General features: G+C 39.0%; 3 protein-coding genes across 3 annotated transcripts in view; 1 reads left to right on the forward strand and 2 right to left on the reverse strand.

Moving 5' to 3' along the window:
* Positions 1-8,801, forward strand: part of atp5f1e (ATP synthase F1 subunit epsilon) — a 111,773-nt gene extending 102,972 nt beyond the window's left edge. The window contains exons 2-4 of the mRNA XM_061056646.1: positions 7,130-7,191; positions 7,536-7,662; positions 8,599-8,801. Coding sequence (XP_060912629.1) covers positions 7,160-7,191; positions 7,536-7,656 — 153 coding nt within the window. The 5' untranslated portion in view covers positions 7,130-7,159 and the 3' untranslated portion in view covers positions 7,657-7,662; positions 8,599-8,801. The remainder of the gene's footprint in view (positions 1-7,129; positions 7,192-7,535; positions 7,663-8,598) is intronic.
* On the reverse strand, positions 548-6,276 carry LOC132989412 (PRELI domain containing protein 3B-like). The gene is made up of 7 exons (XM_061057042.1): positions 6,172-6,276; positions 4,756-4,924; positions 3,504-3,593; positions 3,281-3,351; positions 3,051-3,153; positions 1,927-2,942; positions 548-1,857 (listed from the first exon to the last, which is right to left on the reverse strand). Exons 1-6 carry the CDS (start codon positions 6,201-6,203, stop codon positions 2,826-2,828), a joined length of 582 nt encoding a protein of 193 aa, XP_060913025.1. The 5' UTR covers positions 6,204-6,276; the 3' UTR covers positions 548-1,857; positions 1,927-2,825.
* Positions 8,802-8,909: 108 nt separating the features above from the next.
* si:dkey-11f4.7 (piezo-type mechanosensitive ion channel component 2) overlaps positions 8,910-25,780 on the reverse strand; it is a 33,389-nt gene continuing 16,518 nt past the window's right edge. The window contains exons 30-57 of the mRNA XM_061056642.1: positions 23,308-23,551; positions 23,117-23,213; positions 22,785-22,944; positions 21,707-21,796; positions 21,448-21,536; positions 20,965-21,030; positions 20,572-20,684; positions 20,267-20,387; positions 20,000-20,074; positions 19,652-19,818; positions 19,308-19,507; positions 18,639-18,800; positions 18,091-18,414; positions 17,690-17,948; positions 16,625-16,813; positions 16,266-16,473; positions 15,948-16,080; positions 14,799-14,946; positions 14,480-14,694; positions 14,197-14,355; positions 13,819-13,966; positions 13,400-13,588; positions 12,952-13,044; positions 12,594-12,763; positions 12,215-12,331; positions 11,829-11,908; positions 10,338-10,548; positions 8,910-9,865 (exon numbers count right to left, since the gene is read on the reverse strand). Coding sequence (XP_060912625.1) covers positions 9,610-9,865; positions 10,338-10,548; positions 11,829-11,908; positions 12,215-12,331; positions 12,594-12,763; positions 12,952-13,044; positions 13,400-13,588; positions 13,819-13,966; positions 14,197-14,355; positions 14,480-14,694; positions 14,799-14,946; positions 15,948-16,080; positions 16,266-16,473; positions 16,625-16,813; positions 17,690-17,948; positions 18,091-18,414; positions 18,639-18,800; positions 19,308-19,507; positions 19,652-19,818; positions 20,000-20,074; positions 20,267-20,387; positions 20,572-20,684; positions 20,965-21,030; positions 21,448-21,536; positions 21,707-21,796; positions 22,785-22,944; positions 23,117-23,213; positions 23,308-23,551 — 4,483 coding nt within the window. The 3' untranslated portion in view covers positions 8,910-9,609. The remainder of the gene's footprint in view (positions 9,866-10,337; positions 10,549-11,828; positions 11,909-12,214; positions 12,332-12,593; positions 12,764-12,951; positions 13,045-13,399; positions 13,589-13,818; positions 13,967-14,196; positions 14,356-14,479; positions 14,695-14,798; positions 14,947-15,947; positions 16,081-16,265; positions 16,474-16,624; positions 16,814-17,689; positions 17,949-18,090; positions 18,415-18,638; positions 18,801-19,307; positions 19,508-19,651; positions 19,819-19,999; positions 20,075-20,266; positions 20,388-20,571; positions 20,685-20,964; positions 21,031-21,447; positions 21,537-21,706; positions 21,797-22,784; positions 22,945-23,116; positions 23,214-23,307; positions 23,552-25,780) is intronic.

The following is a 25,780-nucleotide window of genomic DNA, read 5'->3' on the forward strand; positions in this document are numbered from 1 at the left end:
TTTTGATATTAACTTAATTTTATGTAAACTGAAATATTGACCCTCTAAGCAGTGGAGTCTTTATTCATCATTAACCATTAAAAGGCCAACTATCTGCTTTCTTAATAAAACCCAAAACCACAGAAGAAGTTTGTTTGGACTTCATAACCAACTGAACGTCCCACGTTTTAATAAGGTCAGACTGAAACACTCTTTTCTTCACCAATCAATTCTAAAATGAAATATAGAGCTGAATCCCAGATCAAAGCAAGTCCAAGTCCTCTGAATATTTGTTTGGTGTTTGAATGTTGCATCGAATGTTTGCATCTTTGGAGCTTGTCTTTATTTTGACGTCGCAAAATGAGCAGCTGTGATGGAAGACACATTTCAGACCATGTCTGACAATAAAGTTCTATCAATCAACTTCAGCCTCTCAGTCGATGTTAGACTTGTGTAAATCAGTGTACTTGTGATGAAAGATACAACAGAAATCTTAATGTACTGTTTCCATGTGGTTTTTTTCAGAGTTCAAGAAGAATTCAACACATTTTCAAACTTGACCACCAAATTCATGAAACAATGACATCCCTTTATTTGTGAAACATTTCAGTGTGCACTCTTTAGACTTTTTATTTTACATGTTCACATTCTTGGAATGTAACACCACCAAAATATAAATATAAGCCTATTTACAGCCACTGTTCCTCAAATGCTCCCAATAGAAAAACATCACACTTCATTCATTGGAGGAGACACCGACACGCTGACCAGTCAGTGAGGGCAGCAGATCAGACTTCAAAACAGAACGATCCTGAGCTATAGACGATGCATGATGAGATTGAAAAACTGTTTGTTTGTTTTTCTTTTAAAGGAAACTCAGCCGGACCAGGAGCGGGAGTGAAAGGCAGTAATACTGCAGTTACACTGACATCTGAGGAATTGAAAGCACATGTTGAGAGCAAAAATGTGGAGCATCTCGGAAGCATTATGACACTGTGCTCCATTAGCACATATTGCAGCAAAGTTATAGCAGGATTTGAACCATACACATGTATGTAAAGGTCAGAGCAGAGCGGTAGATATGAACATTTAGAGAAAGAAGAGAAGAAAAGAACATACAAGAGTAACAATTATTAAGTCGCCTTCTTTTCAATGTGGTCTTTGTGAAAGAAGAAAACAGGGAAACTAAACAAATGTAGCACCTGAGACCACAATGGCAGAAGCAGGAGAAATGAGAAATTAAAACAACACAAGATAATAGCTTTAAAAATCAATCAATTTCACCTTTGACCTCTGCCCATGTTTATCAGTGTGACTACACTCTATGGACAGCATGGATACGGAGTGGGTTTGTTCTTGATAACAGATTCAAATATGTGGAGTAATAGATCTGTACACTTATTTCAGTTTCACATTTCATGTCTGCACACTCAGTGATTCTGAAACTAGCCATGTAGAAAGTTTCTCTCACAACACTGGTGAGCGCTGACAAAAAATAAAAACACTTCTGTAAATGCCAACATGTTGCTTAGCGCTCAAACGAGTGTTTGTATCACTTCAACGACTTGCTTCCCCTTTAACTGTGTTTAATTTACTATCAATAAGTTAGACATTCAAGTATGAGCACTGTTATACCGTAACACTTTGCTATACAATACTTCACAAGAGTGTGGTAGAAAACAGCAACAAGGAGGAGAGGGGAGAGGGAAAAGAGCAGAATGACCGCAAGAAGACCAGTCCAGCATGCTGACTTAAGAAGACAACCCTGCACCTACATCAAAAGATATTGAAGTCAACTAAACAGGAGGAAAAAAAGGCTGGGACACTTCAACAGAACTCCTTAGCTGGACTTTGTGGTCGTTTCAGAAATCAGCACCACTCCACGCTGTGCTGTTACTAGCTTTGAACCCCCTGCATGCACCTGCAACGAGTCTTACTGGATAACACACTCACTCAGAACATTTTTCAACATTTTTGAACCTGATGGCACAAGTGCTTTTGGGGTTGATACTGTTTGTGTTACATCAACTTGCAAGTACCCTGGTCACTTAACGTACTCACATCTGGCTTTCACATGAGAGTTCTGCTACTTCTGAGCTACACAGGTCTTTACTACAATCAATCTGCTCAGACGACTCGTGCAATTCCATTAATGGCCCCAAAAAAATGTCAGGTAGTGGGAGAAAACTATATGTTTCCCTGGAGTATCAGCTTACTCTATATGTGACTTCACTGGATAATGGAAAAGGAAAGCAAGGAGCTTCAAAGTCACAAGACAAACAGCTGTTGAAGTATGTAGCTTACAGTTATGTTTACCGTTTGTTACAGCCTGGTGGTTGTGAAAAGTCCAGTAAAGTTAGATTAGAGGGACTTGTTGAGTGACTTGGTTTCAGGGGTTACAAGTACTAAACGAGTTTAAAAAGATTTTGAAACAGTTAAAGAATATCATAAAAGCAAGAGAGAAGATAAAAGACAGAGAGAAAGAGATAAGTGAACAGATTATGTTGAGGCACAGTGTGATTTTTTTAAAGAGCTTAACGTCACTGGACTAAGTACTATGAGCTTCAAGTTCAGTCAAATTCAACCCTGTTTGTAGTTGGACTATCATCAGCTCAGCACTCCCCGTCACTGCCCACTTTGGCGAGCATCAAACTCGCTGTGCAGACATCTGAGGAGGGATGAACACTAGGGTTTTTTTGTGTGATATTCACACAAAAACTACAAACATGGAGCTGAAGGTTGGGGCTGTGGTGATTAGGATGTGCTTGCAGGCGAGGTAATGGGAAATGTCTGAGCGGACCATAGGTTCATGAGGGTTGGAGCAAGCAGCAGGGGAAGGGCTGGGATCATTTGTCTGCGACGGCTGCTGCCATCGGAACACGTATACTGCTGCGGGCTGTTGCCGCCAACTCCTCAATTTCTGTGTTTAGTCGTCTGATGACCCACTCCATCGCCTCCCGACCCTGAGACACAGAACAAAAGCGTTACAACACATTTTGGCAGTGACAGGTGTATTGTCACCAGAACTGATGTTGTCCTGACTTATTGGCAGGTTTTCTGGGTGGACTCACCTTGCTAGCGTTGACAGAGATGGTCTTGGCCATGAGACTCTCGAGGTAGCTGCTTAGACTGACACCTTTCACACTGATTAAAGCCTCCTGGGTCAGCACCGTCCTGAACACAAACATACAAATGAATAATGCTTAGAATCTATTATTTAGTCTATCCAGTTTAAAACAAGCCCTCATAACGATAAACAAATACAGGTTAACCTAAATGACAGAAAAGCTGAGTTCTTTACTTTTCAGGGTCCTGGGGGTGTGGCTTGTATGTCAACTTCTCGTCCACAGATACAAGGTTAGTGAAGGAGATCTGATTGGACAAAAAAAAGGTCAGCATTAGGGGTTTTGAAATGCTAAATATATGTTTTTTTCATCCACTGAATACTGTCGTTGTCACTGATCACTTTAAAGCTGCAGCAGTTCTTACAGGAAGTTCAAACGATCTGTGTCAGCACAACTTACATTTGTAGATTTCAACTCAAAGGTCTTCTCTTTGGGGTCCACCACCGAATGTTCCTGAACATAAGTGCACGTTCTCGTTACCCCAATGATCTGCAGGAAGAGATTCACACATCAGGCTTTGATCAGTAAATCCAAACTGAGCTGACGTCATGCTCCTTTTCATCGACTTTTGATTAAAAACAGGCTCAGCTAAACTTCAAAGAAGCTTGTTTATTTTTATCATTAACAGCACAAACGGTTACAGAAAATCATGATTTACTACAACATATAAATATATTATGCTAAGCCCTGGCAATCTAAATACTAGATGAAGAAATTATGAAAACATATTTATTTGTTAATCTTGACAGGGACAGTTTACAGCCGCTTAGCCGTACAAGAGTTAGCTATGAGCTAATACACATCTGTAGTCCCTGGGCAGGAGACGGCCCATAGCTTGTATTTCTCCCTCTGTATTTTAAGTTCTGATTTATGTTCTGAATTTCTAGAGTTCGAGAAGAACAAGTCCAACAATAAAGTCTAATTTAAATACAGTGGCAAACTGATATTAAGGCTTCTTTACATGATAATTCCAGCCAATCCAAATGTTAATGTCAAATGATTTAGTGATGAGGAGGTGAAGCCATGCCCACTTTCATGATGATCAAATATAGCCGACATATCATTCTACTAAAAAAGGACCTGTTAGAAGAGCAGCAATATATTTGTCTAATAATATTTAAGATCAGATCTGACACTTGTGTGACTTCCTGTCCCGTAAAGGCTGCTTTTTCTTATTGTATGGTAAATGGACTTGAGTCTCTTTAGTGCTTTTCTAGTCTTGTGACTACTCAAAGTCGCCTACTCGTTCACACACTGATGGCAGAGGCTGCTATGTAAAGTGTCCATCAGTATTTACAAATCCTTCACATTAAAATGACACAGACGAAGCAGCGGGAGTAATTTGGGGTTAAGTGTCTTCCCTGAGGACACATTGGACATGTAGCTGCTGGGGCTGAGGATCAAACCCCCGACCTTCTGGTTGAGAGACGATCGACTCTACCACTGAGGCACAGCCGCTGTGTTTATACGTGTTTGTTGTTTTTTGTGTGCTTGTAATCTCAACGGCATTGATGATGACATTAAACCTTGATGTTTTGTAGAATAAATAAAGGTTTGAAATTAAATGAAATACATAAAATCACTTATGTCTATAACAAGCCGAACTTTAAGGGCCCTGCAGAGTAAGTGCTTCACCCGTCATGGAACTTACAGACTTGGCCATAGCGGGGAGCCCCCACTCTGTACTGAGTAGTCTGGTGCTGTGTAACCGCCCCTGTGTGTCAACGCTTCTGTCCAGAACATCCACACCAAACACACCGGGGTTCATTGGGTTGGGGTATTTCTGCATCGCTGCATTGGTCACCGTCTCCCATGGATGGCTGTTAAAAACAACAATAAGGTTAGTTAAACTTCTGTCAGGGTGCTCCAGGTGAAAACAGCCATTAGCCAACATTCACATAAATACGATGCAGTAAGTGATTTTAATACTTAAAATAAAAGATGAGTTTTGTGACAAGATAAAACAAAACCAAAAAAGGTCAACCGATTCACTGATTGTGTCCCTGCAGTTTTTATTCTTACGGTATGTAGGCTTTGTATGCAAGGTCAAACCAATAAGAAAAAGGATTGACACACAGCAGCAGTAAAAATAGTTTAAAGGCAATAAACTATTATTTGGGTGGTAATAGTTTGCTATATTCTTGTAAAAGCAGTATATCATATGTTGTTTGACAGATTTTATTTTAAATTAAAGAATACATTGTTATACATTGCTATACATTGTTACATTTTTTTTACTAAACAATTCTTAGTTTAAATTTAAGCCTGTCAAAATAAAACATGTTTGTAGACTCAAAATGGAGGAATAACCAAAATCTGTCCGGACTGTTACTGAGAGGAGGAACGCCCCCTCCACAAACAATCACCCTCATCATGGATTTATCTAGAAACTTCTGGTCATGGACACAATGTACCCGTGTTTGACACTTACACGGTTCAAGCGGGCACAGATCACTTAGAAATAGAGGAAAAAACATAGTTTCACTGTTATGTTTTTAACGTCCGACATTCAGACAGGCTGTTACATAATGTTACATAGGGTTTATATTTATATTTGTTTTAAGACAAGTAACAGCACATTCATTCTTACATCTCATATTAAATAGTGACTAAGCTGTTACAAGTGCTGTAACAAGGTAAAATAGAAACTGACACACGAGAAAATGCAAAGTGTTACGGCATCCAATCGCTAAATTTAGCCCATAAGCTAACAAGCTAACAAGCTAACCTTTGAGTTACCTCGGCTAACTTGAGCAGTTTACTGCTAATACACAAAGAACAGCAAATATAATAAGACAATCTGTGTGAAAAATTAACATAATCGCGATATGAGTTAACACCTAATAACACTAACTACATAGGCTAAGGTTGGAAAATATAGCCGTAGGCTGTAAAGTTACCTAACTTAAAGGCAACCTTCACATAGCGGCTAGCAGGAGGCTAGCAGGAGGCTAGCAGCTGTGCCGAGTACAGAATGGTAAGTCCCGAACAACTAACTGTACCATTGGAAAGCTGTGACTACAGGTTTATTTGTTCAAAACATCACGGTTGACAGATATATACTCACTTAAAAATGTGCTCTGACGCCCAGATCTTCATTTTGTTAGGCTTTTCTGTCAGTGCTCGGGAGCCGGCGACTTCTGACAGCGTGACCGACGTGAGGAAGGAGGGGGGGGGCCAGGGGCAGTGTTGCCAGATCTCGCGAGAGAAACAAGCAACCAGCTCTATGGAAACAAGCCCAAAGTCGCTTATAACAAGCGGACCTGGCAACACTGGACCGGAGGGACCAGGGGGGATACCTTTTCTTTATTATTATTCCTATGTAGCCCAAACAGTGACTAACACCTGTTAGTGACAACAGTAACATTTTAAACCTACAATAGGGAATTTCGTTTAGGCCAAGTGATGTTTTCGTTGTTAATGAGGAAATTCTTGTAAGCACATTAACGTTACTCTTCTCTTTCAAAATTTAAATTAATTTTAGCTGCTAATGATTAGTTTTGCATATAAGCAGTACTTAATGAACCACCATCGAAATTTGGATACGGCTAAATTCTACAGTCAACTTATTTATTTACTTTACAGAGCAAAGAAATACAGATAAACACAATATTACATTTAACTGCATAAAAAACACACGCCGAAATTAACCACTAAAGCGTTTAGTGACAATTGCATGTTTAAAAACAATTAATCGTAGACAAGAAATAATGGTAATTTTTTTACATGTCAAAGTTTAAACAGTTAGTTAGCCTCTCTGTCATCGAGATTAAACAATTAGGGGTGTTCAGGAGGGCAATGTCCGAGATCATTAATCATGATCAAGCATCGTTTTCTTGTCAAGAGGAAAGACCATAAACTCCTATAATTAAAATAAAGTCTAAAGACTAACGTATTTCACATGATGTCACCATATGCAAATTTGACTTGGTCTATGCCCATTTATTCCGGAGGAGGGCAGTAAAGATGTGAGTATGTGTGTATCCCGTAAATAAACTACAGAAGAAGAAGAGGAAGAATATCCGATCTGTCCTTGAAGCCACAAAGCAGACAAGATGGTCGCATACTGGAGACAGGCAGGCTTAAGGTAAATGATTTAAACATGTATATTTAAAATGCTTGTTTTGTTGTCAGCGTGATATGTCACTTTTAATAAAGATTCTTAGTCAAAACATAATACTTTAGCCTTATCCTGTCTCATATCATATTTAACCTATCACTCAGCGAGATGCTTAGCTTTAGTTAGCATTACCACCCATGTTTTAAACGCTCAGCCCTAACGTTAGCTCACGGTAATAGTTACTCTTTGTAAATGCATCAGACGTGTTACTTGTTCTTAAACCAGCAGGTGTTCTTTCTCATACATGCATATTAGTGTCAACCTAGCTTGTCCTTTAGCATGCGGCTAACAAGTGTGTCTCCTATCTGCAGCTACATCCGCTTCTCATCTATCTGCGCAAGCGCGGTGCGAGCTGCTATGAAACCGCAGGTCAGAGCCGAGGCTGTGAAGGCCGCAGAAGCCAACGTCAAAGTCCTCAAACCGAAAAAATAGCTGCATGTAAGTTAACCAAATATCACGTGTTGTGAAGTCAAGAGAAAGACTCCTCATCGTGTATGCATAGAACAGACTTTGACAGTCCATGCAGTGGGGGGGGGGTGACATTGAGTGTTGTCAATGTGGAGGGTGTCATTTATTCAGACAGCGCTGGCCCAGCATTTTTTGAAAGCAACAGTATTGTGAAATCACAATTACGATTTCCCTGTATGTTAAAATAAAAGACAGTAGACTTGATATAAGTCAACATGTAGTACAGTATCAAAAGTATACTTACAATGCTGCATTGCTCTACTCAGAGGGCGATAATACTGTATTTGTTAAGAGTTATCATGAATCTTCTGAAGCTATGTTAATTTATCACACACCGTTTCATATAAGAGTTATCCATCATAGCGTGGTGATGTGCATTAGATGTTGGTGATGGTAATATATTTATTCAAAATATTAAGTGGATTGTAAAGTTTTGGTTTAAGCCTCTACACACTCATTGAGCAGTCATTGGTATGTACTAGTCACCTCTCCCTGCTCTTCAGAGACAAGGTCAATCATTCAGTATTTAAGTGAATATTGTTCTACATTAAAGGTTCTCAATACGTTTTCAGACTGTCTACTCTAAACTGATGCATGTTATTCAGCTGACCCCTTTGTAAAAAAAAAAAGGTAATTTTAACAGTCTTCTCCCTAGATTGTCTAAGTTAATAACTCTAAAGAAAGTGCACCAGCTGCCTGAAGTTTCTTTATGGGATGATTACAACACATGACAGAGGTCGTGTGGAAGTTGTACAGCTAGAAACCCATTTTTCCATCCCTATACTTTCTTCATAGACCCACCATAAAAACAGTCCCTAGTGTTGAATATCATTTTGTACTGATGGGGAAGCTTTCATACAGTTATATATTATTCAGTAATATTTCTGTTTTGTTTGTTTTTTCCAGGATTTGAGATCGTGATGTAGATAGTTTTTCCCTGAGTTGTGAGGTCCTGTCACTCTCCTGTCCTGCTAACCATGGAGAAGAAAACAAGATGGATAACATCAATATAATATGTTAAAGTCTGGGGGGACCTCAATGATGAAATTGCTGTTTTCCCCCTTAAATTTGTAAAGAAAATTGTATTAAAGATGAATATCGGAAATACATTTTGTTGCCTTGTGTTCTTACCTTGATGGTGAATACACTATTTTCAGCTATGCAAAATAAGTAAATTAAACCTTGTCTGGAACAATTTTTATTTTGGTATAAATAAATCAGTCCATTAGTCTACATAGTCATTTACAGAAACATAATATTTACAGATGCATTGATCCATCAGAATATCATTTGTTGAAATGTCATTATTCCTGTTAGAATCAGGGAGTAGGACTCTATATGAAAAACTCAATATAAAATAATAAAGCATGCACTGATCGGTGGGCTGAACATCAAATGAATAAGCAAATAACTGGCTGTGACGCTATCCGAGAAGCTCAAGTTAATTGTTGTTGTGGTTTAGTGCCTTCCAGATCACTGTAACATTCATATTTACATAGTTAGTTTGCCTGTAAGTAGTCCTTCCCTGAACAAGTTGAATCTCTTATCAGACCCAGATTTATTTTCTTAGAATGAAAACCCCATTGATCTATCTTTGCACTGATCTGCTATAGATGTGAAAACTTTTTCTATGGTCAAGGTCAGAGATCAAAACATGGCAGGGTAAGAGAGGGGCATCTTGCTCAGTGGCACCTCTGTAGAGCTCTTAATCAAAAATGGATCATGAATTACAAGTTCTCCCTGCTGCACCTTCTGCCACAAATAATTTTTTTTAACTTCACTCGAGTTGCAAAATAAAACTCCTATTTAGTGAAAAGACATTTTATCTGCTTATATCTATCCAATCTTTGTGAAGAGAGTTCAATGCTAATCACTGTGAGTATCCTGTTCTTATGCGGGATATTCCATCAAACCCCTTCAACTGTCCTTCTTCTCTCTGGTCATCTTGATCATGGTCTCTGGGGATCGGTACAGGAAGATGAGTTTCTCAAACAGCGTCTCCTCAAGCTCCATCTCTCCTGTTTCCCGAACAACGAAAATGTCTGTGCAGAGTTTGAGAACCCGGTCCACACACGGCAGCTCCTCAAACATGATGGACCTGGAGATCCCGTTAAAGAACTCCCGGACAAACTTTCCGATGACCAGCACCACTGACATGTACAGACCAACGATTCTGCAGCAAAGAGAACGGGCAGAGAATATATCAGCATGTCTTAAGTGGAAAAAAAAGGTATTTGAAAAATTGTTAAAGGGAATTTAGTGAGAAATTACAAGAGAGAGAGAGCGCTCGAGTCAGAACAGTATTTCACACACAAAACAAAAACGTCTGAATTCAGCTGTCTCGTATGAAAAAATCCTCAACAGGTTAGAAGTGCATCTTCTTTCCCTAATAGGTAATATTGGGTGAGAGATACTGTGTTTGTTAGTTTGAAATCTAACCTCCAGTTCCTGCAAACTATTTGGCTGAGAAACAGCAGGCAAAGTACCTTCAAAGGTCAGTAAAAATATAGCAGCCTAGGATGTTTAAAGTCACTTTGAAAGTATAAAAAGAAAGTGAGGCTTGGTTGGAAGGAAAGAACCAGACAAGACCAAAATAATAAGAATATTTTTCTTATACAATCAAGGTCAAATGACATGATACGTACCCGTGTCCAGCCAGGAATCCCAGACTTGAAGGGCTGACTTTATCACTGAATATGATTATCTCAATTTCTCCACATTTGTGACCGGAGGCAACAACCGGAGAGCACTCCTCCACCACCCACCACTGGTCATCCTCTTTCTCTGAAGTCCCAGGGACCGGTTGAAGTTTGACTGACATGGGCCTGAAGAATGCCAGCGGCTGGACTGAAGGATCTTGGGGAGGACAAAGAAGATCAAGGATAAATCACTCTGATCAGCTGATGGCTTGTCCTCCTTACAAACACAGAAAAGGCCTGATTATGCCCGAAGAAAGAAGACTTTTTGGGATTTAATTACATAAAGATCACCTACCAATGACTTTCTATTGTGTGAAAAATACCTCATAGCCAAGATACATTTCTTTTAATATTAGTACAACACAGATATAAGCTGTAAAAGAACTAGAAGTACAGAATAGCAGTTGTCAGTCATGTCAACCAGTTAAGTGGAAGTTTGCCTTGGTAAGTATTTCACATCCATCCATCAATCATCTATACCGCTTCTCCTTTTCAGGGTTGTGGGGTCTGGATCCAATCCCAGCTGTCATTGGGTGAGAGGTGGGGCACACCCTGGACTGCTCGCCAGTCAACCACAAGGCCAAGTATTCAATACAATTCAAAAACACTTTATTTGTCCCTGGGGGTCAATTCAAAGGCACACAGAGCACTAGTATTTCACAGGGAATGTCAAATTAACACATATTTAATAATAATAATAATACTTTTTATTAGTAACCTAAATCTAAAAGTGCTACAGAGTCAAGAAAACAATATCAAGAAAACAAAAGCAAGAAAGGACATGAGTATAAAAGACAAGTATGAGCGGGCACAAGAATGAAGAAACATGAGTATAATGGGGTGCTGCTGAATACAGCTTTGTGATTTTTCATGTAGAAATCAAGTATATCCTCTGAAAATAACTCTGTGAGTCATGACTGTCTACAATGGGTGTAACACCCGAGTCCCACTGTCTGTGATGTTTTCAGAGTTTTCAGAGTCCTATCTTCACTTTGTTTACATCGCCAGGACGGCCGGCTGACTCCTCCCCTCACGTATAAAAGTTGTTTAATTGAGGGACTAGAGAAAAGAAGAATAACATACTGTACTCACTGCTTAACTGTGTTTCTACATCACGCTCATTTCAGGTAAATTTACATGCAGTTCGAAGATACGAGTATAATAAAGATCACTAGCATTAGCATGCTAACACAACAATGCAGCGCGAGTTGTTTTGGTTTCATGCTGGTGCTCAAGGGCGACATCTGCTGGATCAAAAAATCGCATATAAAGCCTTTAAACAGTTCACCCACAAGTCCAATTAAAGGTGTTGCCATATTTAAATATGAATGTATTCCTTTAATATTGCATTCACAATGATGGGACTGACGGGTGGATGGACAACTTTAATCCACACAGATCTGTGTTACGTTCAATATACAATAAACTGTGACTTACCGACAGTCATCCTGGTTGCCATCTTAGACACTGTTCCTTTGGGACCCCTGATGTATTTTGGCAGCAGAGAATGAATGATCCTATAGGACAGAATCACACACCTTTAGTCTAAGTCTGACGGAAATGACTCCGATGTCAAAATACTTGCAGAGTTGCACAAGAATGCCTGGGTAGTGTGAGTGTTGAGAAATAGTTGATAAGAAGCAGCATGTTAGCTCAGATAGTCTGTCTTTAATTAAAGATTTTAAGGTATCAATTTATTTTAGCATACGCCTTCATTTAACATCTCAAGTAACCGAGCCAACTGATTTTCAGACGCTGGAAAAGACCATCAGTAAAAGTGTAACACAGGAAAAACCTGATTGAGTTTGTTGAATGACACTCACACAGGTTTGCTGCTGTTGCCTTTGAGCATATGGACTATTCCATCCTTTAAGGCCTTGTCCTCAAACTTCACAGTGTGTTCTCCCACACTCTCTGCATTCATTGATATGGACGCATTCCTGACATGGACACGAGAGGAGCGTGCATTTTTTTCAGTGTTTAGGTTAAAAAAAAAAGAGTGGCTTTATGAGTATGCTTAAAAAGTTCTGAAAAACAAACATAACATATATACACACACATATACGATAATCAGTAAAGAAGTGTAATACAAAGCAGAATAACAGGTATAAGAACACACAGCACAGGAATCATAAAAGTGTATCAACATGAATCTGCACTTATGCTTCTACATTATAAAATACAAAACACTCAAACGCTGACCTGAGCAGGATCCAGCGTAAGGTTATGTATATATGGGAGGAGTTGTTGAGCTCCTGTATCATGGCCTCTCGACTGGCCGGGCTGATGCTCCACAGCAGACTGGCATCACTCTTGATCTTAGCGGTAACAATGTCGTCTGCCACATAGTTCATTATGAACTGCATAGCAGACTGGGAGAGAGAGATAGATACAGTGCATGGATTTCTGGAGTTACTTCAATAAATATTTCCACAAATGAAGTCGTCTATACAGTCGCAATCCTACTAGAATGATTGTGTTTTTTTGTTGCTGGATGGTTCTGTATGTGATCTCGGTTTGGATTTTACAGTTTAAATGAATAAAGTGTCGTGCCTCTTACCTTGTAGGTTGCATATTTGTTGGTGAGTTTGTTGAAATCCTTTTCTAAATAAGGGACTAAGTTGTGCTCCTGGGCACTCATTGTGAATAGAGGCTGTGAAAATACAACCAGACACATTCATTAGTAACAAAAAACAACATGCACAACCTCATATGACATCATCATCATCATCGTGTGAAAATTGCTAACCAAAATGCATTATCTTCAGCCTCAGCTGTTCCTTGTAGTCAGTGTTAATAGCAAATGCTAGCATGCTAACAGGCTACACTTTTGACTGTCTCCATTAAAAATGTGTTTTTGTCATTAATAGCATCTTGATATCAGCAATCAAGCACAGCTGCTGTTAAGTCCAGCAGCTCCAGAAGAATTCTTCACTCTAGCCCTTCAAATAAAAAACCTTCTTCACGTTTTAAAGCAAGAATCTTTTACTTATCCGCTCCTCCCTGACCTCATATCCTGCGATGCTGAGCTGAATGGAGACGTCTACTGGCTGATTGGTCACTCCAGCTGCTGACTGTACCAGTGACATGAAAAGAAGTGGAAACCAGATGATGCTGATCAGGGCAAAGATGATGAATCCTCCCATCCCGTATTTCACCACCTTCTTCTTCTTCTGTCCTGGAGTATGGGGGTATTTCTGGAGGGGGGGGGGAATAATATGTTAACTACTTTTGTTTTTTCAGCTTATGAAAAATAAAAAAAAAGTTCAAGATTCCTTACAGTATAGGCAATACGAGGGAGAGGATTGAGTACTTTCTGGACAGTTCATATAATCTAAACCTAACTTTGAGTGTGTGGTAACAGTGGTGACTCGACAGTGCTGATCCTATGCAGTAAGAATATCATGAAGTACATGCTCTCAATTACTTCTTCAGACGTCCTCCAGCACTTAAGGATAAATATGTTTGCATAGATGTCTTCAACACAAATCCAACTGGAGAGAGATAGAGTAGTGTCCGTCCAAACCCAATCCATCACCGCCCTCAACTCTGTCAGGAAGGGAACCATACGAAACCTGAAGGGAAGACGAGACGGAAAATGATGAAATTTGAAGTATTTGGAGAATTCTATAATTCATTTTGTATCTTAAATAATTTATACATATATAGACAAATAAGGACTACAAATAATTTTCTCTTTTAATACTCTTATCATGATTGTTTACAGTGTTCAAAAAGTCATATACTGTATAATGCAGTTACAATTGCTCCACCATGTTAGTGGCCCCAGTAACAGTTCTCTTACCCTTGGAAGAGGAAGAGGTTCAGGTAGTTGTAGTTCTTGGTGAGGAAGTTGCCCAGGATGCGGTTTGGGTACCCACATTTGATTTGATAGGCAGACAGGCCGAAGTAGATACACTTTACAAAGTACCAGAGCTGAGCAATAGGGTTGCTGTTGAACCTCCTGTGAAGCAAAAACAGAAGATATGATGGAGGCTTGACAAACTGTATTCACAAATATATAATTTTTATAAGATCAGTAAGTGTGGGTTTAGTTTCCAAAGTGAACAAAAAATACAGTTATTAACCTCTCTGTGACCCCGGGGAGGATGAAGAACATCCAGAAGTGTATGCCAAACACCAACACCACCTGGAAAACACACTTTCCCAACAGAGACTTCTTCAGATAGAGGGCCCGATCCACTATCATGGTGCCAAACTGCATGAGCAGCATGACCAGGAAGGCCTCTGGAACCTGGTCCTCTGACAGAGACTCTGTGATGTCAGCTACTGCAGAGTATTTCTACATAGAGGCACGAGAAGAACCAAATAGTGACATACTGCTCTTAAAATACTTTTGTAAGTTGGGATACTCTTGGTTGGATGAGAGGAAAGGTCGACTCCTACCCCAAAAGCCCAGTATCCATATATGGTGACGATGAAGTTGACTACATCAATGAGAAACATGAGGGCGTAGACATCACACACAGGACTGTAGTCTGGGTGGATGATGTCGTAGAAAAACTGCCTTATGGGTAGGTAGATGTGAAGGGCACTAAAAAAAAGGTAATGTAGTAATACAGAATTACAATCACTCCTTTATACTTAGCAGGTAGACAACATGTACATTTCAATAAGACAAGACTATGGTTCCCTGAAACTCAATACCAACTTTTGATCATGCTGAGCAAAATCACATGAATTTGCAGACTTAATTAAATATAATTCTAAATCAATACTGATAAATGCTTTGATAATTTCTTTGCACATTAGCTTTGTTTACCTACCTAATTACCTACCCCTCAACTTCAGAAGGTCAACACTTTTTTTTTAATATTCAGCTCTAATTACAGATTTTTTTCCTCAACTGTTTATAGGTTCTTCACATATATTTTTATCCCTGTACGGGTTATGTACATTTCTTGTATAAGTCTAATTTGTAACAAATGTTTCATGTCATGTACGTCTTTGCTACTGGATGCTTTGAATTTCCCTCTGGATCAATAAAGTATCTATCTATCTATCTATCTATCTATCTTTATATCAAAAAGTAAGTACAATCCCTCTAAAGGAGACTATATTTTCTCTTTTTTTCCCAATCAAATTTTCATGGTTAGGGGGTGCCGGTGATGCAGTGGTTAGTCCTCAAAGCGGGCGGCCACAGGTTCGAATCCCACCTGTGGCTCCTTTCCCGCATGTCATTCCCCAACTCTCTCTCCCTGATTTCTGAATCTATCCACTGTCCTATCTCTCCATTAAAGGCACAAAAGCCCAAAAAAATCTTAAAATAAATGGTTTTCATGGTTAGCACAACAGTTTCTTATTTCACCATCAGAAACAAATCAAAACCTTAGAGCGAAATGGAAGCCACTCTCCAAACATCCACTGACAGTAATCCTGGGTAAGCTACAGTAAACCATGATGCATGCCATTTACAGATGTCAGATTACATTACCGGATGTTTAACATGTGATCAGAAAAACAGACTCTAACAAACATGATTTATACATTTAAGGTAAAAAGACATCCCGTGTTGACCAAAAGAACACAACGCACACTTCTATGATGGCAGCTTTGGCCTGCAGCATCCTCTCTCTGATATGTTGTCTGATCCTCTGCTTCCTGGTCAGCGGAGCCTTGTGTCGTTGTCGTCTCTTCTTCTTGCTCTGCTGCTTTTTAGGCTTCACCTCTCCTGTAAATAAATAAAACATGAAATAGAGAATGGTCATACATAGTGAATATATGAACTATATGAGATGGGGGGGGGGGGGGGGGGGGGGGGAGGAGAGGGAGAGAGAGGAGAGCTCTCACAGTAGATTCACTCAAAGTACTGGTTCTGATTTTAACCAAGATATAAAAATTCTGAATAGTTACCTGTGGATTCTGCTGAGTCGCCTCTCCTCCCTCTACAGAATATGGAGGTTGTGGAGGCCTGTAGTGGAAGGAACTTAAGCCGGCGGCGAGTTTTATCTTTGCTGCCCATCTTATCTCCTCCTGTCATCTTTTTCTTGTCCACTTTCCTTTTCATCTTCTTGAAAAAATCCGGCATCTCAACCTCTTTGTTGTCCCACAGCCCATGGCACTGTTCAGTCATGGACACAAATAGAATTCTTACATGCAAAAAGTGGATTCATTGTAATTCTGAGGGTCCCCTACAAAACATACTGTACAGCAGCAGAAGAGTACATTTGTAACAACAGCTTAATTTTAACGATGAGTTTTTCACACAGTACCTTGAGAATAGACCGGTGAAAGAAAAGAGCGAGCAGCTGAATGAGGTCAAAGAGGACGTAGCCATTTTTCTTCTCCACCCCGATGATGTTGGGCAGGGCGAAGGGCCTGTCCGCATTGATGCCTCGATAGGCAGAGGTGGTCCAGGGGAAGAAACCAAACTGGAAAAAGTACTTTACCACAACAGTCAACTGGAAGTAAGAGAAAAGAAAAATCTGGATCATCCACCCACAAAAGCAATGAAAACTCTTAATTTAACTTTTCATTTTGATGAAATCTGTTTTCCTGTATTAAACTGTAAGCAAATAAATTACACTCCGTTATTAGACACAATCTTATTGACAGTTTATTACTAAACATACGTGCACTACAGTGTAATTTTACTCATAGAAAGAAGGTAAAAGGATCTTAAATAAATTAAATATAAACACAAAAACAAAATCCGCTGCTAAATAAATGTATTGAATTGAATGTTGCTGAAAGTTATCCCTTGTTACTGTTTTATACAGGAAAACAGATTTCATTTAACTGTGATTGTCCGCAATACTGAATATTAGCATTTTGAGTATTCCTTAGTGAGAAATGTAATTCTATTAAAAATAAAACCTAAGACTTTAGGCTTTATTGTTCCCAAGGGGGAAATGCCTTTTCACAGCTTGATTTCTGTCAAACAGACAATTCCAACCAAAACAACAGTACAAAATCTGCAATCATCAAAAAATCATCAATGTCAAACAGCAATCAAGAAAACTCTGGCCTGTCCAGCGAGATGTTTTGTACAGGGCGGCTATAACAGCAGGGATCAGGCTTTTACCGAGGCGAGCCCTTCTGCACCTCAGTGCTCTGTACCTCCATCTTGATGGAAGTGGGGTGAGGTGGATGTTTAGTGGATGTGTAATGTCCTGTTCTATTGAGGTTGTATTTTGTGTGATGGCCCAGTTGTTGAGTTCAGTTAGGTAGGTAGCTTCCCTGTTTTCTATTTGTTCACAAATTTGTGTTAACACCAATTTAAAAACTCCATGTTTGAAGATTGTGTTGATCAAACAACAGGGCGTTGTAATAAATACCTCTGTGTAGATAATGGCGGTCATCCAGAAGCGTTTGGTTGGTCGGGGCACAGACAGCATGGCCCAGAGGAAGATGAGGATGGGCAGGATGAGGGAGAGGAGCGACGCCGACACAATGTGGTTGAGGATGATGACAAAGTAGCACAGCATTTCTGACTTGGACACCATGGTGTTATAGAGGGCAAACAGCAGCTTCAGTGGCCTCGGCAGTGTCACAAAAAACTTATCAGACCCTGAGATCTCATCATTTTCAAACATGCTATGAAAGGAAGGGAAGGAGATGAAAAGACAGAAACACGTCAATGGTTACAAGGTCACAAGGTCAAACAGAAGCTTGTCTCTCTCGCAAAAGAAATATTCAAATCTTGCTTGTGAGTCATACGTTTCTCATGTCTACCTACTTGTTTAGCAGCAGCTCACTGGCAGTGAGGTTCCTTGTTTCCTGACTCAGCGGTTTAAGAGGTTCTGTGAGGTCCAGGCTTTTCTCTCCATCACTCTCCCTGAAGCCCAATGACATGCATTCTTGGTCATCAGCACATTCATCTTCTTCTCTCTGCTGTGTTTGCTTGTTCTGCTCTTCTCTCTCCATCTCATAATCCTCCTCCTGGTCTTTCTCTTCCTCTGACTCTTTTTGATCTAGCTCATATTCCACCTCTCCCTCCGAGTCCACCTCATCATCTTCTTTTTGTCGATGGTCTCCACTTATAGGGGAGCCATCTTCACTGCTTTTCAGACAAGGATTAAGAAAAACACATTTGAACCTCAAAAATCAAGGACATACAAGAAGCAGTACCTATTGTTTTTAAAAACACATAAAATATCTACACATGTCCAAAGAGGGACATTTGAAATCAGAAAAGTTAAGCACACTTACCACCCACAAATAAGACAGAATTTTGCCCACAACCAACATAACCAATTTGAGTTTTAACCATTATTTTTGCCTCACCTTGGAGAAGTTTCATCAGGTCCAGCAGAGGTCAGGTCAATGTTGGTCGTTCTCAGGAGCCTCCGTCTGAGCTGGTCAGCAGCAGGTGGCACAGCAGGAGGCTCGTCCAGCTCTTCCTGGGTTGGCTGCCGGGACCCAAGCATCGTCTCGTCTGTCATACAGCTGAAGAGCAAGAGGTGGGGGGAGGGGGAGGCGAGAAGTTTACAGTGTGTTATGGAGGTGTAGATGATTACGCAAATCCATCCATTCTTATTATTCCACTGATGTGGGGCTGGGTTGGTAAAAATGGGCATTAGTGTCATCACTGTAATTTAGGGGCTTGGACATGCTGACCCCTGGTGTTGTAAACTGGTTTTGTACTGTCATACTATCATTTATTTTAACTCTGCACTGTAACTTTTAACTCTTTTTATATTTTTACTCTATTTATTTCAATTAATTTCATTTGAATTATTTTTATTTGAACATATGTTCAGATTTAATAATTTCATTGATTTTTAAATGTTCTATTTTATGATGTCATGATGCTTTTGTCTTGTGTGAAGCACTTTGAATTGCCTTGTTGTTGAAATGTGCGACATAAATAAACTTGCTTTGCCTTGCCTTGCCTTATGTCAACAATATTTTTGTAGTTCTAACTTTAAACTGCCTCAGTGTCCAGTGACCTACCTGGAGACGCTGCTGCCCCATGACATTTTTGAGGCTTGGTTCTTTAGCTTAGCGTAAGCTAGGTTTGAGGACGGGACAGCAGGCGGGGGGGAGTGTGGAGGCAACGAGTCATCTAAGTCGTCCTGAGATGAAAGTGTGTTTTGACGGGAGATCCAGTTTTCATAAAACTGCTTCACGCTCTCCTGGCTCACCTCTTTCCCCTGAAGAGCGAAGGGAGTGAGAATAAAAAGGAAAACAGAAAAATCAACAATATAAAACAACATAATTAGACAAACTATTGGACTACTACTGTTGAACCTGCACCGAGACATGTCTTGAGTAGATTAAGACGGCCCTGCGCTCACCTTCTTTTGCTGCTGGTTGAGTAACGCTCGCTCAAAACAAAGCACCTTGGAGATCTCCCAGCTGTCTTTACAGAACGAGTTCAGACCCTCCGTCAGGTCGTCAAGAAGGGACTGAACGAACACCCAGGTGAACTTCAAAGTGTTGATGACACGCTGCAGAATATTTTCTGTAGGGAGAGAACAAGTTCATAAGTGAGTGTAAGGACATGAAAGGATTTCTCATGAACACTTTGGATGCTGCTGGTACAGAACAACAAGTGGAAAGTCTCTCTGCAGACAAAGTTTGCCTTTCAGATGTTTACATGTCAAAACGTTGCAGAATCCAATGCAGTGATTTGGTTTGTTTACCTTTTTCCTCAACCACCTCCTCCTCCACAGTGCTCTCATCGAGTTCATCCTCGCTTGAGTCTGCCCTTTCAATGCCTGGGAAAAAAAACATTGAATTGTTATTTTGACAGTGGCCAATCTGTCTCCTCAAATACAGGCCAGACTGATGTGAAGGTTAAGGACTCTTAACCTTTTAAGTCCATAGAATGGAAAAAATATCCTAAACAAAGATGACAACAAAAGAGCAGGATTAAACGTTGTTCCACAAACCATATGTTACTCTCTCACCTTGCTGTCTCCTTAGCTCTCTCTTTGCTTTCTTCTTCTCTTCTTTTTTCATTTTTTTCTTCTCCTTCTTCAGGTCCTTTAGAGCCGTCTTAGAGCTGGTGACCCAGGCTTCATAGGCCAACTAGGATATAAAACAAACAACAGATACTTGTTTTGATGAGACTATAGAGACACTGGGTGTACAACTATTGAACTGCTATTCTTCCCTTATTAAGGAGCAACCTTGATCCTTAAAAAAATGTAAAGCAGTATAGATATCGATCAGTTTTAGTTGTTGGTGGTGATGTTGTTTTTCTGGCTTTCACCTGGAAAGCAGATTTCTTCTTTGGTGGTTGTTCCTCTTCTTTCTTCTCGGGAGATTCCTCCTCTTCCTCCTCGCTGTCACTTTCAAACAGGTGGTAGCCACAGTTGTTTTCCACTGCAATAAAACAGAGGTGTGTCAGAGCTACATCACTGCATACTGTTGAGTCTTTGCAAGCAAGGCATCATACTCAAAGCTGCTCCAGTACAGCTGTAAGTGTGGCCGACAGAGAGCTGAAATCATTGTTTTATTACACACCCGGGGTTATATATTTAATTCATTAATTTGTCATTGCAATACTTTGTTTTGTTTTTTAACTACTTGTGCACCACTCTGAGCAGAGCACTTGTGTGTTGTTGTTGTTGTTGTTGTTGTTGTTGTTGTTGTTGTGGCTGACCTCCCGGCTTAGACACCCAAGGCTTCCACCATTTTCCAGCATCTCCTTTTGCCTTCTCATCATCACCTGGAAAATACAAATCAATTTGATGAGTAACTCCAGACATTTTCAGATTTTTTCCCTTTTAATTATGAAGACTAAACAGTTAAAAACACTTTTAATACAAGTATATACACTATAACTGAAAAAACAATGCATTATAAAGCTGGACCAAGCACCCCATGTTGACACAAAATATCAAAAAGTTTAATTTAGCTCAAATGTATAGACAGATAATATGGACAGGAGATTGATTAAGAGGTTTTCTTAGTGTAGGACATGAAATAGAAACTTCCTAAAAATGTGATGTACAGTTTTTGTTCATAAATTAGAAATAATAACAACAAAAATACAATCAGACTTTGTGTCAGAATATTGACTCTTCCTTGTCATGCTCGACTGGTTTATTAAGAGAAGCAACAGAATATATTTAAAAAGTGTCACCTGATGTCACTGGATCAGCAGCAGCAGGAAGCGCTGGTTTGTCAGCTGCTGCAGGTCGGCCTTTCTGTTTAGATTTAATCTTCTCCATCCTTCAGGGAAACGGTGTAAAGGCAAGTTAACTTTTTGTACTATTCTTAATAGATTATAAATGGGAGATTTAAATGGGAGATTATGTTTAGCACTTTTCAAAGTCAGAATGACTGACTTGAATGTTGTTAATATATGTAACACTGGCTCTCTAGTAACTGATGTTTCTTACTGTTTCTTCAAAGTCTCCACAGATTTCTTCTCCATCTCCAGTCTCGCTGCGACCAACTTCTTCACTTTGGCCTCGAACAGCTCAGCTCCCCTTAAAGGTACAGAGAGGATGAGGAAAACAGCATGACTCTCTTGAATTTCCCCACAGGGGATCAATAAACGCTTCTCATATCTTATTATTGAAGTAAATTAGGAAAACTGCAAAAAACATTTAAATGGGTTTAGTCATACGCCTACAGGACAGTAACAGAAAAAAAACAGAGGTTGCAATTAAAGGTATGTTTATATCCACCCCAAAACAAGACACTAGAGTCAAAACACAAATCAGAGTCTGGTGTCAGCTTCAGTCATGATGAAAATGTGCTCAGATATAAATGCAAACAAACCAACAGTCAAACCGAAAAGCAAACCTTTTTTTACAGTATCATATTTCCAGAATAGTTTTCTAGTTTCCCATCTTTTTTTTATTTTTAATGAAGGGCACTCATTATTGAAAATATGTAAAACTTTAAACTCTAAAATCACACAAATAAATGTGTACTGAAAAAATAACCTGAAGAGTTTTTATTGTGCGTAAAGGTTTTGCTGGAGATGCCAAGATCTTTCATTTTAAACTTTAAACTGAATAATAAACGTTTCTGTTAAATATTAAGTAATGTTGTGTTATATCTGCATTTTATCCTTTGAATTTTTTATTTGTGTATTTTATAAATTTTTTTATACTTTTACAGCTTGGACCGTTGTTTGGAGAAAAAATATAAGTATGTCCATTGTGTATGGCAAAAATATGATAAAGATGACTTTGACTTTAATGTTCTCTGTGTTTTAAATGGAGCTTGTCTTTATACTAAATAGTGAGATCCCTTAAATTAAGAATCAAATTAAATGTTTATTCTCATAAAATATCAGCATTTACCAATCAAAAGAGAAAGATAAAAACTCTTTTGAACAGCGTTGATTGCATGCAAATTCATCCAAAGAAATTTTGATTAATTTTTCCCCATAAAGGAAAAAAAACATTCTAAGGAGGCTGTCATTTATCCAACAAAATGCAGGTTGAAATCGTTTGCAGTACAGACCTGGAGGCCAATATCTTAGAGGACTTGAGGTCAGACACTATGTAGAGGAAGTAGTAGCTAAGGAAGACCCTCCTCTGTGCCAGGAGGACCGTGAAACAGATCGCATCCCAGACGATGCCGGCCTCGCCCTCAGGCAGCTCACACTTATCGTCAGGCTCAGCTAAAAAACACAAACAGGAGATGGTCTTTTTGACAAAAACACTGGTTTTATCTGTACTCTCAGATCATGCATGGAAGTGCTTTAAGATAAATAAAAAAAAGTCCTACTTTCCACATTCTATACTTATTACTAACACACACACACTTTTTGAATGTCATAGATGGATACTTACGGACATCGTAGCCTTTGATAGTGCAGAACATACTGAAGGCCTGAATTAACCAGCAGCCATTCTTCAGCAAGCTGCCCAGGTAGGCACAAGATCCGAGCTGACCACAAAAAATACAAGAATGGCAGAAAAAAGTTACAACTCACGTGTGTCATAAAAGATCAAACTCCTGAGTGTCTCCTTTGCTAACTCACAGAAAGCAGGTTCTTCATGGTGATCACAAAGCAGGTGTACCCAATGAGCCAGTCCCAAAGTCTCAAGATGGATCTGACCGGCTGCATCAACACGCTGCCGCCAAACAGCATGAAGTAGAAGCAAGCCACCAGGTAGCCCAGGCAGAAGATGTTGATCCTCGTAGTGCCAGTGATGAAGATGAGGCACAGCACCAGCCAAAAGAAATAGCTGAACACAAACACCTTCACCATGTCGAGGTAGGACCTGCATCAGACAGAGAAGGACACTTTTATAATAATAATAATAATAATAATAATAATAATAATAATAATAACTTTATTTATATAGCACCTTTTAAAAACACAGGTTTACAAAGTGCTTTGACAAACAGCAAAAACAAGAACAAAGCAAACTAAACCAAACACAGAAGAACATAAACAACAGCAAGAATATAACAAATGCAAAATACTAAAAAGAACAGAAAAGAACCCATAGTGCACAATACCCAACAGACATATATAACCCAACCATCACAAGAACCATGATAAGAACCCTGATGAAGAACACAAGAACCCAACAACAAGAGCTGAGACCAAGAGGAGCAAAGATTTAAAAAGACGTAAGAAACTAAAAGAGCTGAAAGCAAATCAAAAGATAACAGCAATAAGAAGGTAAGAGCAGGAAAAGAAATAGAAACAAGAGAATGAATTATCAAAAAACAATAATATTAATACAAATAAAAAGTATATATACATATAAAACATAAATAGACAAAGTAAGTAAGATAAGAAATGACCAAGTTAAAACACAAGTTAAGATAGGAGCATAAATACGAGATAAGAGCATAAATAAAAGAACAGTAAGAAGTAAAAGAAGATAAAAATAGTAAAGCCAGTAAGAAAAGACATTAAGAAGACGACATCACATAAAAGCAAGTCTGTAAAAGTATGTTTTAAGAAGGGATTTAAAAGAATTGAGGGAATCTGTGAGTCTTATCTCCTCAGGGAGGTCGTTCCAAAGTCGAGGGGCCCTGACTGAAAAGGCCCGGTCACCTTTAGTTTTAAGTCTCGACTTTGGAACGACCAGGAGGCCCCCACCTGAGGATCTAAGACTGGCTCATATGGTGTCAGCAGCTCTGTTATATAGCTTGGAGCCAGCCCCGTCCGTGCTTTAAAAATAATGAATACTTATGAGTATACTTTTACTCATAAGCAAAAGAAGCATAAAAACATCAAGCAACAAGAGCAGATGAAAACTTCACTTCTTGTAACCAAATCCCAAGAGATTTACAGCTTCTAAAGCGACATGAACTACCAACATTATAGATTTAACAAAGTATTTTGTCTACAGAAAGCCAACCTTTTTCTGATTATTACTGAGCTGTTCATTCATTAGTCTTTGTGAATAAGACCCAGAGTACATGTTACAACAGCACAGCTAAGTGAGGTTGAGGAAAATATTATAGTTAACACTATAAGTATCTTCTTTTAAATCAATTTTAAAAACACATTTTTATTGAAAAGCCTTCTTATAATCCTTGTTTCAGCCATGATGTTGTATTTGTTTTCCTGTTAACTTTAGTTAGTTTTTATTTTATTCTGTTAATTGGGTGATTGCTGCATTGTTGTTTTATTTTCATGCTTTTAATAGAATTTTGTTGATGTGTATTTTACTGTTGGGATTTTATTCTGTAAAGCACTTTGTGACGTTTGTTTTGATAAGTGCTTTATAAATAAACTTTATTATTATTATTATTATTGTTATATATTCAAACAAGAAAAATCTCATTGACTGCTTTGGTGTTGAAAGATGTATGGTGGAGACTCGCTCTGCTGGGATGGACTAGTACCTATTTAGTATAAATTAGTCCCACCTGTGTATGTTTGAGAAAATTCCCTGTCTCATACTGAAGAACAGCGTCTGCTCGAAATGTTCATGTGGCAATTAAAATTAAAAATTTGGAATGCTGTCCGAATTGTTTTTGTTGTTTGAACACTTTACGGGATTCAGCACTCAGTTGTTTTACGTTGAAAGGGAGTTGAGCGTGTTTTCTCTATCATTAACTCTATAACATGACCATATATTATTATATACGAATGGCTTTCACTTCCTGTTATTTTCTATCATTTATTTTCTAAACCAGCGTGATGGTTAATCTGAGGAAGACTCTGATGAAGAGCACAAAAGATTGCACCAGCCTCTCAAGGAAATGGGCGATGTCCGATATTGCTTCTCCAGCATTTTCTCTTTACCAGAACAGCTTTTATTACATTGACAAAACACATACACGAGTGATGTAACTCAACCCTTTAATGCTCCTATAATGACCACAAACCAGCGTGACGAGGTTCCTGATTCTCAGCAATCAGATTAACCTACAGAGTGGGAAGAGATTAACCCAATGCTCCATCACCAACTTTTGGCTATTTGTCGGCTTTTATCTTGTGTCTATATTGTCATACTTTTCAGGATGAGTCAGATTTAAGGAGGGGG

The sequence above is a fragment of the Labrus mixtus genome, chromosome 15 (assembly GCF_963584025.1).
Source record: "Labrus mixtus chromosome 15, fLabMix1.1, whole genome shotgun sequence".
Lineage (NCBI taxonomy): Eukaryota > Metazoa > Chordata > Actinopteri > Labriformes > Labridae > Labrus > Labrus mixtus.